General features: G+C 37.1%; 1 protein-coding gene across 1 annotated transcript in view; it reads right to left on the bottom strand.

Moving 5' to 3' along the window:
- Positions 1-14,404, bottom strand: part of LOC139751921 (uncharacterized) — a 217,934-nt gene that overhangs the window by 97,199 nt on the left and 106,331 nt on the right. Inside the window, 7 exon segments of the mRNA XM_071667621.1 lie at positions 51-291; positions 1,786-1,892; positions 3,477-3,557; positions 7,264-7,471; positions 10,042-10,283; positions 11,690-11,811; positions 13,021-13,157. Of these exon segments, the coding sequence (XP_071523722.1) occupies positions 51-291; positions 1,786-1,892; positions 3,477-3,557; positions 7,264-7,471; positions 10,042-10,283; positions 11,690-11,811; positions 13,021-13,157 (1,138 nt within the window).

Consider the following 14,404-nt stretch of genomic DNA (forward strand, 5'->3'; position numbering starts at 1 on the left):
AATTAAGAAAAGGTTTCCTCGTAGTACTCCTTATCTGATACTATACTTACTCGATTAACATCCACAAGCAAGTCATTCTTAATGATGGTTATAATTTCAGTACTGAAATTTAAAGTTGCTTCATAGTCCTTCACAAGAATTTGTACAAAGGGAACCATTACTGCCACTCTGGAGCCAAGGGTTCGGAAAGCTGAAGAGGCACCAGGCAAGGATGTGACAGCAACTGATAGTGCCTCTGTCATATTCTTGCCTGAAGATGAACTAAGTAAGTCTCCAACAGCATTCAAAAGTCTGTAACACAAAATCTCCATGACAGTAGTAAGTGGTAACCTATTTTTCTAGATTTTGAGGAACATGATACTCCCATTACTACTACTGTCTAAACATGCATGAAAGACAACAGAAAATCTAGACCACCATTAGTTAGTTGTATACAAAGATTAAGTATGCCATAACACATCATCATGGTTCTTTGAAATTCTTCTGAAAGAGGTATTACATGAGATGAGAGAGGTAAGACAAAAGCATACTGCTGAATCAGTTGCTTTATGCAGATGATGGGAGGAAAAATTGGAATTTGTTGATGAATTTAAGTACCTAAAAATAAGAATGATACAACAAAAGCTTAAAATGATATTAGAATCTTCCATAGAAGAAAAACTGGAGTGCACCAAAAGCTATAGTGAATGGAAAGAACTGAAGTGTAGTGTGAAGAACACTTGCACTGTGTGGAGTTTACCACAAAGTGTTTCGCCATCTGCAAAAAGCATCTGATTCACCTCATATGCCCTTCTACCCTGACTTTACTGTGACTCAACCATTACTATGAGACCCTTGCACTTACCTTGCTCACTACCCCATTCATAACCAGATTAAAGAACAATCATAACATCACATGTCCTTGACACACACCCACCTTAACAGACAACCACTCATTCTCCTCCCTTTCTACCCACGCATATGTCCTAACATCCTCATAAAAACAACACACAGCATTTAATGACTTTTCATTTAATCCACTTGTTATAGCAACTTCCACAAGTCCTCCTTGTCAATCCTATCATACACTTTCTCCAGATTCATAAAAGCTACATACAGTTGATTTTTTCTCCAAGTATTTCTGTTACAAATTCTTCAAAGTAAACACCTGATCCATATATTATCTACCTCCCTTGAAGCCACAAGGCTCCTCTACAAAAAATCACATATCCTGTGATTCCCACCATTCTCTCGATCACCAATTTCCAATATACTGTACCTCACCAGGTATACTTATCAGACTTACATCTCTGCAATTTGAGCATGCACATTTGTTCCCTTGCCTTTATATGGGGCACTATAAATGCATTCTTCCCATTCTCATGCACCTCATCTTGAGCCATGCAAAGGCTGACTAGCTAATAAAGACTATCAACTATTATCTTGAGAAACTCAACTTCAGTCTCATTCCCTCTTCATTTTGCTACAATACTTCTTACACAAGACTACACACCTAACACCTAACCATCTGCAACATTCAACTACCCATCAAATTATTTGCTCCATCTCTCTATTACCTATTCTTTGCTTGTGACCATTTCCCCATCTGCTCCTCCTCACTGTTGCTCCAGTTTGTTCTCACACTATTCATCTCTCAAAACATTTCCTTATTCTCTGAGGTTCATCAATATTCTCTCAACATGTCTTTCAATTGCTCTCTTTTTCACACAGTGAAAAAAAATGTAGTCTGGAAACTTCTGGGGTTACCAGAGTGATAAAGGATAATTTGGTGAGTGAATCACTCACCCACGGAACTGCAGCCCAGTAGTAGAGTTGGAAGCAGATACAAAGCATGTGTGAAGATGAATCTGAGCTGATTCATTTTTCAAGTAGTATGTTACTATAGCCTCTACCTGGGGGATATTATCAAAATCTTAAAATATGCTTGAAAGAAAGATACCTCTATTTTTCATAAAATTTTCAAAATACATATTTTTGCAATAGTTTTTCCAAACACATCTGCTCCCTATTTCTCTGTATTCTAGTGCTTTCTCTTTTTCTTTACTTATATGTAAATTTATCAAATTATATGCTAAAGCATATCTCAATTTCTGAGCCAAAACAGGTGGAACTACTTTGCTTTTCTGAACACCAAATAATCTCAAAGAAAGCCCCAATAAATGTTCCAATTTCTTTTTCTCAGGTTACTGAGACTAATTAATTACGACTAATCAATAAGTACATAAAAGTGCAACTTTGCTATGAATGAGGATACAGGCAGGTATCATACAGATGAAGAGAAAAGTCTCAGAACAAGTACTCTAACCATTATATATTTACTGAAGGACATTTTTTTCTCAATTAGCTGGTATTCAGCAATTTAGCTACTCTAATGATCCATCATAATCACAGCTTATGAGCAATTCATCTTTCCTCTTATAATCTCTAAGAGAAAAACTGGCTCTTGGGCATTTTTTTATGTTTTATAATTACTGTACCACAACCACTGTATAACTAAAATCAGCACTGTTACAGAGCAATGCAGCCATTTCATCTTATCAGAAAGTCATCTCAGTGATGATGTGAATGTGAGGTTTGCTTACTAGGAAGGAGGGAGGAACAATGATATGCTCACTCAAGTATCTGACTTTTCTCTTGATACATATTTCTATATCTTACTGTTAATATGCTATAAAGAGCTTGATTGAGGTACATTTTGCCTGTGCCATATCAGTTACTATACAAAACAGAGACTATTCAAAGCAGTCATTCAATCACATCAGAAAGTCAAATTTGAGATACATTTATGGAAAGAGAAGTGTGTGAAACATGCTGCAGATTAATGAATAGGGCTAATGTTCTCTTTGATTCCTATTCAATGCAACTAATAGTCAGATGATTTGAACAGACAGAAATTTGTGTGCCAAGATCTGAAGCCTCACTACAGCAAGGTTTAGCCTTATAATATGTGACCAATTTCCCTAATTCATATATATGGTTGAATTCTGGGAAATTTACTACCCCTAAATGAAGTAAAAAAGTAATTCAATTCACTGGCAGAATTCCTTACAGTGTAGGAGGGTTGCAGGCTCACCCCTGGCAAATGAAGAACACATGCTTCAGGTTATGTTGTGGGTTGATTTTTTGCAGTCTCAAATAATCCATGTTAATGAATAACTGTGCACTTTGGCTGACAATTTTATAATGTCCTGTTTAACTTTTTGGAACATGAGTCAAAAATTCTACGATAATAATATTACCAAAAATAATGGTATGCAATACTACCTATCTTACTTCACTGGCACAGCAATGTAACAACAAAGTACATCATACCTATTCACTTTTGTTAGCAGACTGGTTGAACACGAACTGGTAGCTGACATATAATAATACTACTACCACAAATAACTGTATGCAATACTACCCATCTTACTCTATTGACACATCAACGTCATTTAAAAAATATTAATAAATGTTCTCTTCAGAATACATTATACCTGTTCAATTATGTAAGCAGACTGGTTGAAGACAAATTGGCAGCTGAAAGAGGTGTTTCTACCCTTGTTACCAATCATAATCTGGAAAAAAAAAAGAGATCAGAAACTTGAAGCACTTTCTACAGTATCAGAAACCATAAACAGTAGTTGATCTTACCACTAACATCAAATGATGAAGTACATTCCAAGGCAAGAATGTTTAGCTTATAAAGGTTTGTGTACAATAAAGAACATCTCTTTGCAAAACAGTGAAAACTGTACAACTGTGCTGGTCTTCTAAAATCAGAGTAGAGCAGTTGAGTAGATATTATACATTCATCAAGCTACTGTCTTCTGTTTTTACTTATAAGACTGCTATGTAACAAAAACAAGCTTAGCTTTGATGGAGAAATGTCTTGTATGTAATGTTGCAACCCCTCAAATCAAATGCATCACCCTCGAGGGAAAGAGAATGATCAATTGAAAAAATATTTCCATCCAATAATCTATCTATCTATTGTCAACATCCCATTCCCATTTCAATGACATGGATCAGGCACTCGCAGCCTTTGCAACATCACCGACCCCATCCATTTTTACTAAATCATCAAGCTATGTCCAGGGTGTCAAAGATGAAATTCTACACTCATTAAACACTTCTTACTTTTTCACTTTACACACTGAGCTGATGTGTCAATTGAGATCAAGGTCTTTACTCATACCACCTTCATACACAAAATGCTTGAACTGCATACAGTACCAAATCATTTTCAAAACATCTTCCTTTGAAATATACTTAGCCTTAACAAAATCTCTCACTACATCTGTCCATCTCTAATTGTCAGTATGCACCCTACTAGAAGTATACAAGCATTATCAAGCTGACCAATGGTGTTCGCTTTCAAATCTTAATCTTAAGAAGAAATGAATATGAATATATTCATATGTTCAAGAGTGTTGGACAATTCATCTTAAATGCCATTCTTGTGTTAAATAATGTCATAAACTTATCACCTAAGTCAAAAGTACTTTACTATGCTAAACTAAGACTTTTAAATGTAAAGTGGTACAGATGATGGAGCAACAGTTGTTAGTGATAAGATTAAAAAAGGTAGGGCACTGTAAGGTGGTATAGATGATGAAGCAACAGGTGTCGTTAGTGATAAGAGATTCAAAAAGATTGGGCACCACTTAAATGAAATACACTAACCAAAGCAATCAAACACAAAGGTTGAGTTACTGTAGCACGTGTGTTCCAATGACTTTTTTATGGGAATAAGACATGGAAAATGATGTAGATAATAATACTACAAGAGTATAAGGTGAAACAAAAGCCCTTAAAAAATGGTTGCTGAAGTGCTCAAGTTTTGGATGACTGTCAAGATTTTTCAAAATATATGAAACTATCAGAAATACAAAGAAGAGATAAAGCAGTGCTAGAGATGTACAAAACTAATATAAGTGTTGAAGAAGTGGATTAATACAATATGAGTAATGCAATAGGAAAGTAGGGGATATGTCAGAAGTATTGGGAAACAACTGATGAACTACTGAAGAAAAGTGCTAAAGTGCTGAAGAGAAGAAAATGTACTAGATATGTGAAGATCTGATGGAAACATGGTAAGTGTAAAAACAACAGAGCTGACCAAGCACCAGTTCACAATTTGGATATTGACAAGAAAATAGTTACAGCACCACAAATACACAAGGGGAGCGGGAGAACAAGAAAATTAAGTATAGGGTAAAGGAGTTTTACAACCTTAACATTCAAAAATGTGAGAGGCCTCCATAGGATAAAGTGACTTTGATTGATGTGGTACATCAGTGGTGATGTGCTGTTAATGGACTGAACCAGCACAAAAGAAATTATCAAAGTAAACCATGGAACAGTCTTTGGGACTTGGCTGTGATTGGTTTGCTCTAATTTCAGTACATTAAACATGACAGCCAGAGAGTGGACAAGTGCATATGAGGTCACTGTCTTTTTAAGACAACATCACAAAGGCACATGAAGCAATTAAGTATAATAATATAATATGAAGCGACAAAGACAGTGACAAAGCAAAATAAATAAATAAAATGATAATAATAATAATAATAAGATCTATATTCTATTTCATATTTATCATATATGGAGTGAAAAAGATTTTGAGTGATCGGGGCCTGAACATACACGAGGGTGAAAGGAATGCAAGGAATAGAGTGAATTGTGACGATGTGGTATACTGGGGACAACGTGCTGTCAATGGACTGAAAAAGGGCATGTGAAGCATCTGGGGTAAACCATGGAAAGTTTTGTGGGGCCTGGATGTGGAACGGGAGCTGTGGTTTCAGTGCATTACACATGACAGCCAGAGACTGAGTGTGAACGAATGTGGCCTTTGTTGTCTTTTCCTAGCACTACCTCTCACACATGCTGGGTGTGTGTGTGTGTGTGTGTGTGTGTGTGTGTGTGTGTGTGTGTGTGTGTGTGTGTGTGTTCCATTTCATGTGTGGCAGGGTGGCGATGGGAATGGATGAAGGCAGCAAGTATGAATATGTACATGTGTATATATGTATATGTCTGTGTGTGTATATGTATGTATATGTTGAAATGTATAGGTACGTAGAAGTGTGTGTGTGGGCGTTTATGTATATACATATGTATGTGGGTGGGTTGGGCTATTCTTTAATATGTTTCCTTGTGCTATATCACTAACGCGGGAGACAGCGACAAAGTATAATAAATAAATATAAATGAATATATATATACATATGAAAGCAGAAGTGAGTCACAGGGTGGGGGAGGGGGCGAAGGTTCTGGGAGCACCGAAGAATGTGTGGAAGGCAAGAACATTATCTCAGAGAGCAAAAATGGGTATGTTTGAAGGAATAGTGGTTCCAACAAGGTTATATGGTTGTAAGGTGTGGGCTATAGATAGGGTTGTGTGGAGGAGGGTGGATGTGTTTGGAATGAGATGTTTGAAGACAATATGTGGTGTGAGGTGGTTTGATCAAGTGAGCAATGAAAGGGTAAGAGAGATGTGTGGTAATAAAAAGAGTGTGGTTGAGAGAGCAGAAGAGGGTGTGTTGAAATGGTTTGGTCAAATGGAGAGAATGAGTGAGGAAAGATTGACAAAGAGGATATATGTGTCAGAGGTGGAGGGAACGAGGAGAAGCGGGAGACCAAACTGGAGGTGGAAGGATGGAATGATAAAGATTTTGAACAATCAGGACCTGAACATACAGGAGGATGAAAGGGGCACAAGGAATAGAGTGAACTGGAACAAGGTGGTATACTGGGGTCGATGTGCTGTCAATGGATCGAACCAAGGCATGTGAAGCAGTTGGGTAAACCAAGTTCTGTGGGGCCTGGATGTGGAAAGGGAGCTGTGGTTTCGGTGTGTTATACATGACAGCTAGAGACTGAGTGTGAACGAATCTGGCCTTTTTTGTCTTTTCCTAGCACTACCTTGCTGTGTGTGTGTGTGTGTGTGTGTGTGTGTGTGTGTGTGTGTGTGTGTGTGTGTGTGCCATGTGTGGCAGGGTGGCGACAGGAATGGGTGAAGGCAGCAAGTACGAATGTGTACATGTGTATATATGTATATGTCTGTGTATGTATATGTATGTATACACTGAAATGTATTTGTATGTATCTGTGCATATGTGGGCATTTATGTATATACATGTGTATGTGGGTGGGTTGGGCCATTCTTTCGTCTGTTTCCTTGTGCTACCTTGCTAACATGGAAGACAACGATTAAGTATAATAAATAAATAAATAAATACATAAATGAATAAACATATATGTATATTTGGCATAACTTACATATTTCATATCATCCTCCCAATGGAATTCCTGTAGAAGTGTTATCAGGGTTTGAGTGAAGTTGGTTCTGGCAATATCACAGACCAAATCAACATAATTATTCCACTGTTCTAAGTGTTTCTGAATTACAAGAAGCCAGGTTGCCACATTCTGCAGGGGAACAGCAAGCTCTTCTCTTGACAAGATGAAAGAGCAGGTTGGTGTTTTTCTGTAAATTGGTCATTGCAAGTGTATTAATTCTACGCCCTTTTGGGTGATACGTGTTAATTAGTTTGGAAGTACAGCATTACAACAAAAAATAAGATTTTTTTTTATGCTGTAGCAGAAGGTAATATCAAATCTAACTGATGGAAAATGCAATATGAATAAGGTCATCTCTAACTTCCTTCTCTTTTACACTCCACACTGAGCACATTACCTTTGACACATGAAAATATTCTACAAGCCTTTGTGGGTTTCTATGATGTTGCTTAAATCCACTGAAATAAAGTTTCCTGAGTAATGTAATAACCTTGAAAAAATAAAGACTGTAAAAGACTTATTTCAGTGTAAACTAAGAAGAAAGCTCTGAGGGCTTTTACAAGCATAGCCACAGGCAGTAAGCCTGTCCATTGTGTACATGATTGGAATGCTTTAAATAGACAAGACACTGACATATGACCATCTGAGGGTTGTTAGTCTATCTGTAAACAGTGTAAAAAACACAAGGAATAAAGTAAATATAATTCAAAAAGAAGTTTCTTTTTCCTTTCAAACTATTCGCCATTTCCCGCGTTAGCAAGGTAGCATTAAGAACAGAGGACTGGGCCTCTGAGGGAATATCCTCACCTGGCCTCGTTCTCTGTTCCTTCTTTTGGAAAATTAAAAAAAAAAAAAAAACAAGAGGGGAGGATTTCCAGCCCCCCGCTCCCTCCCCTTTTAGTCGCCTTCTACGACACGCAGGGAATACGTGGGAAGTATTCTTTCTCCCCTATCCCCAGGGATATCAAAAAGAAGTATGAGAACAAAAAGAGCTTAACAGACAGACAAAGTCCACACGATTCAAAATTCCCTATAATGCATATAGATAATCACAATTAGGTAATGACACACAAATACAGAAACAAGTACCCTGACACTAGCTAAAATAGCTAACTGTCTACCAATGCCTAAATCATAATTTCAAGGCTTTTCTGGTGACAAGCATCTGTGTAATTCTATCTTTTCCTTAATCTATCAAGTTATATACATCTCTAACACTTGTTCCTTCCTGGAAATCCCTCAATGGGGTAGCTCCAGCAATGTAGTCTTCATAGCCAGTGAACTCCAGTGCTGCTTCTTAGCCTACAGTGCCTCACCCTTTACAGGCCACTGGCAGAGGGCAACATGAGCACGGTGCCTGCAGGGGTTCCTACTTAAGGTTCCTACTGACTATTTCTACCTAATACTCCTGCCTAATGTTCCTATCTAATACTTCTACCTAATACTCCTGCCTAAATGTGCTACCTACTACTTCTATCTATAGCTCCTGCCATTTTGCCAAAAGGCAGGGCTAGCGCATGGTGTTTGCTGCAGGAAAATCTAGAGTCATGAAGAGTGAGCTGTGCGAGTTAAGTGTTGTCGAGCATTATGTGTGTATGTGTGACAAAGAGATGGTAAGTTTAAGGACAAAATGACGGTAGTCTGCGCGTGGGTGAGGCTGAAAGAAAAGAGAGCTACCTGGGTCAAGGAATTGCAACTTGTCGACCGATGATGTGCTGGCTCACTATGCAGCTATCATGAACCCTTCTCATACTGAGGCGGGTAGTACTGGTAATATTACTCCTTGGTCATTGGCTGTCAACCAACTACTCATACACTTTTCTACAATGCTTCTCTAAAATCTTTGTTTATTTATATTTATTTATTTATTATACTTTGTCGCTGTCTCCCGCGTTTGCGAGGTAGCGCAAATCTTTGTTATTTAGTTAATAAAAGTTCAGAACATAATAAATATTTTTGACTGATAAAATTAGTTCTACAAAGTCAAACAAAGAGTTGCAACCCTAAGTAATCCTAGAACATTAAATCTGGAATCTTTATGTCCTGGAAAATATCAAAGCTATATGACATTACTACTTGATCTAACAGCATGCAGCAATCATACAAAATCCCCTTTCATCTCAGATATACATAACTAAAATGTTTAATTTAAGAAGCACACATTCTGGCTGGAAATAAAATGAATTAAATGACCATCACAAAGAGAGGTGTTGACCTCACTGTGAACTTGGAAGAAATAAATAAATTGGGAAACAACGATAACAACTTTAAAGTTTCTCAATAAAAGTAATGTCAATAACAGTTCTTTGAGGTAGGGAGGAACTAATCAACAACAGGACGCAACAGGAAGTGCATGGCAGAAGAAAGAGGTTCAGATGTGGAGATTTACAAGTGTAAAACTCCTTCCTAGTATGAACATATTGGCAATAACAAATATCACTATTGCACTTTTCAAGTACAGCATATTCTACTTAAACATTTTCAGTGTCCTGAAAACTTTAAAAAATGCCAAAACATTGCCAAACCTAAACCATACAGGTGCTTTAATGAATCCTTGAATACAATCTTGTTTTTATATTCATCTATTATACTTTGTCGTTGTCTCCTGCATTAGCGAGGTAGTGCAAGGAAACAGACAAAAGAATGGCCCAACCTACCCACAATCTTGTTATGAGGTATTAATCTTTTTGAGTTATCATAAAAAGTCATTGTAGAGTGCTACTCAACAGCTCAAAAACTATAAAATGTTCTACTTACATAATATGAAAAACTCCTGCCATATTCATCAACAAGTTTGAAGATATATTCATCAGGAAATCTACCACTGTCTCTGCCATATCTGGTGCTCTATTCATGGACATCATTGAATCTGTCAGGTTAATGATTACTGTCCTTAATTCTGACAGTAAGTGAGTATGGCTTATGATCTTCATATCCTTCTGGTTGGCACAGACTGTATCTTCAAACTCTACTTCTCCTACGACCGATCCATTTTGCATCTGGATATATCAAAGTAATGGGGAATTATTAGTGTCTTTCACATTTCTAAGTTACTTCTTAATATATTCAAAATATATAAACATATAACACTGCATGAATGAAAAAGCATCCTGTTAGGTATATCATGATGCTTAACAATGAATAATAAATGCAGAGCAATCAAGGAAACTATAAACAATACCACATGAAAAGTTTTGAAAGAAGTAAAATCATAATCTGTTTCTGTCATCTTCAAGATAATAGGATGAAGAAAAACTTAAAATGAAAAGTACTGTTTTAAAAGCAAGAGTCCATATATTTTTATTCATTTGTTTATTTATTCAGTATACTTTGTCACTGTCTCCTGCGTTAGCAAGGTAGCACAGGGAAACAGATGAAAGAATGGCACAACCCACCCACACACACATGTATATACATACAAGTCCACACATGCACACATACATACCTATACATGTGAAGCGTCTGGGGTAAACCATGGAAAATTTTGTGGGGCCTGGATGTGGAAAGGGAGCTGTGGTTTCAGCTAGAGACTGAGTGTGAACAAATGTGGCCTTTGTTGTCTTTTCCTAGCGCTACCTCACGCACAGGCGGGGGGAGGGGGTTTTTCATTTAATGTGTGGCGGGGTGGCGACGGGAAGGAATAAGGGCAGACAGTATGAATTATGTACATGTGTATATATGTATATGTCTGTGTGTGTATACATGTATATGTTGAGATGTATAGGTATGTATATGTGTGTGTGTGGACATGTATGTGGGTAGGTTGGGCCATTCTTTCGTCTGTTTCCTTGCGCTACCTCGCTAACACAGGAGACAGCGTCAAAGTATAATAAATAAATAAAAATACATTTCAATGTAAACATACATATACATACACAGACATATACATATATACACATGTACATAATTCATACCTGCTTGCCTTCATCCATTCCTGTCGCTACCCCGCCCCACAGAAAACAGGGAGGTAACACCAGGAAAAGAGACAATAAAGGCCACATTCGTTTACACTCAGTCCAAAATACTTCTGGTCTCATTACACAGTTCATATGGTCTTATGAAGCATAGTGTGAGAATTATGCAGAAACATATGTGGTTTGAAAAGAAAGATGACCATGAATATGCATGTTGTATGGTATTAGAAGAAAACTTAAATGTTAGATTTAAAATCACTCTAGAAGACATACAATGATTAAGAAGAGGTTAAGGATACTTCATGGAAAGAATATGAAAGACTATTTGAAGAGATATATAAAAGGGATTAGCCTAATGTAATGGGCAATAATAATGGATAAGTGGGAGGTCTAGAGAAAGATAATGATAATTATGGATGGGAGGGAGACCTAGTTAAAAAGATCAATATACAGTCATTCATCTAGACACAAAATAATCAATTCTGACTCACCTGGTACTGAAGATTAAGTTCTTCAATCTCCCTCTGGATTTCTTGGCCAATGAGAGCATAATCCTTTAAGACTTCCTCAAAGTAATTAGGATCTATGAGTCTCTCATGGAGACTGGACTCTCCTGTTAAAAGGTAGGGAAAACTCTTATAAATGAAACATGGTCTATCTTTAAACAATACATGACTTCTGAATTCACACATTAAACAACATGATTTTCCAAAGAAACGAAGTTGGGATGTTGTGAAATGAGGCTATGGATGGCTATCATCTCACAACAAGCAAAGTCTGGTACAGAAAGTTTTGAGTGAGATGGACAAAGAAGTTGTCCTGGTACCCAGCCTGTTACCAGAAAATCCCTATAGGAGAGCTGTGAAAGGTTATCTTACTGAACTCCCTGATCAGTGCTGAAATTGCTTTTATTTGCATGAACAAAGAGGCACTAAAAATACCTCTTTCTCTTTCATACATGTTCACCAGGTAGCAATTAAAGTATATGCATTTATACCAATATATACAAAAACAGAACTAAGCACAATCATAGGCATTAAAGTAAAATGACAACCATTTACCTACATACATAACTACAAAAAAAAATTAATAAATCAAGCATTCTTTACTTGAAAGCATACATTCACAAAAAGGATATTACAAAAAGCCATCTAACAATCACTTATAATCTATTAACAGCCTTGTGATGACCTCCTTTCTTCAAAGGAAAGCAAAATTTTTCTTGCTCTTGCATCAAGAGCAGCCTTGCAGTTGCAGGAATCCCATAAAAGGGGTCCCAAGATTGTATAATAATATGATAAATTATAGATGTCACTGACATCTTATCTTGCAATGGTATTACAATGTAAATTGACAAAGATGTGATATAAATATTACATGTGTGTACACTAATTACAATTTAACTTGCATTACAGAAAAGATGGGCAGATATGACTGTCTTTGATATGTAAAGGTGGTGAAGAGTTAACATATGGCTATCTAGTTCATAGTGACAGATGATGAGATCATTGACATCTCAATTGCTATTTGGCCTATTCTCCCTAAAAAGAGCATAGCCCTCTAATTTTCCTTGGTTACTAGCCTCCTTTGTTAGAAAAAATACCTTTCATATGCTCAAAACTATTATTCTTTGATCCTCTCTCCTTAGACATCTCAAGCAATATCCTTCATGCACTCACACACCCTTTACTCCTCATGTATCCCTTAAAACCATCCATTCTCTCTCTCTCTCTCTCTCTCTCTCTCTCTCTCTCTCTCTCTCTCTCTCTCTCTCTCTCTCTCTCTCTCTCAGAATCCTTTCTCAAAATATTTTTCACATTACCAGGTTTAGCAATGGGTGCGAGTGCTGCAATGACATGGAGAAGTACCAGCATGTAGCTATGTCTGGAGAACAAGGCATCATCTCCAAAGGTCCACTGCTGAAGGGCTCCCATACCATTGAATATCCCATGCACATATCTACATAATGGAAAAAGAGAATGCTCCCTTCTAGCATAACTGGAGTTGTTTTGATTATGCCCAATCTGAATTGGACAAACTGCTGTCTACAATATCAATTACAAGAAAGGAAACTAATACAGGAAACTTATGAATATACAATGATATGAAAAGTCCTTCAATGGACAGTGATCATTCATATATGAAGAAGAAAGTACTGTAGTTCATCAAGAAACATTTTACAAGGCAGTTACAGTCCTTTAGAAAGCACATGACAGGATTGATGAAGACACCTCATGGTTGTTGCTACAAATATATGGGGTAAATGGAGAGTCATTAAATGCAATGAGGAGTTTTACCAAGACAGTTATGGTGTATTGTACATGACAGCAAGAGAGGTAATGTGATCATATGAGGCCATTTTTTTATCTAGTCCTGGCACAACCTCATTAACACAGGAAATGGTGAACATGTATGAAAGAATAAAAGTAAGAAATGTGAGTGAGCAGGATGGGAGGAGGGTAAGTGGTTCTCAGTGAAGGTGGAGTTGCATCTAGGATGGGTGATGCCACATACTGATGGGAAGAAGTACTTCATATATGTCTGTGGAGTGTAGTTCCTCATGGGTGTATCTCTGGCAGTGTGATGTTTAAATCTTTTCTGGAAGGGTAATTATCAAGTACTGGTCAAGTCATTTCAGCATGTATGTGTTTTGTCAATGTTGTGTTTATTGGGGGAGATGTCTGTGAGTACTGGTTTCTGTTGGGGGTGGATGTACCAGTGAGTACTGGTTTCTAAAGTGTGGCAGGGTTGTTTTATATTTCTACTTGAACGGTGGTGGTACATTACAGAATGGCTCAAATAATATTATTTTACAAACTTACTTGCTTTCCTGCCCTAGGATCCTATTTTATGAGGATCCCTCAGCACTCATCAGAAGAAAATGAATATAGCACTACAAAAATTGACAATGATAAATAAAGGTGACAGGATAAAAAATATGAAAAGGGGATTTTCGATAAAGTACAAGTTACTGCCATGGAATCAGATGCATAATGAAAGAACAGATATATATACAATGATGCATTGCATACATAACTGGGATAAAGGGTTGCTTGTTTAATGGAGCTAGTGAAGATAATTTTTTTTTTTTTTTTTTTTTTTTTTTTAATACTTTGTCGCTGTCTCCCGCGTTTGCGAGGTAGCGCAAGGAAACAGACGAAAGAAATGGCCCAACCCCCCCCCCATACACATGTACATACACACGT

The sequence above is a fragment of the Panulirus ornatus genome, chromosome 12, assembly GCF_036320965.1.
Source record: "Panulirus ornatus isolate Po-2019 chromosome 12, ASM3632096v1, whole genome shotgun sequence".
NCBI lineage: Eukaryota > Metazoa > Arthropoda > Malacostraca > Decapoda > Palinuridae > Panulirus > Panulirus ornatus.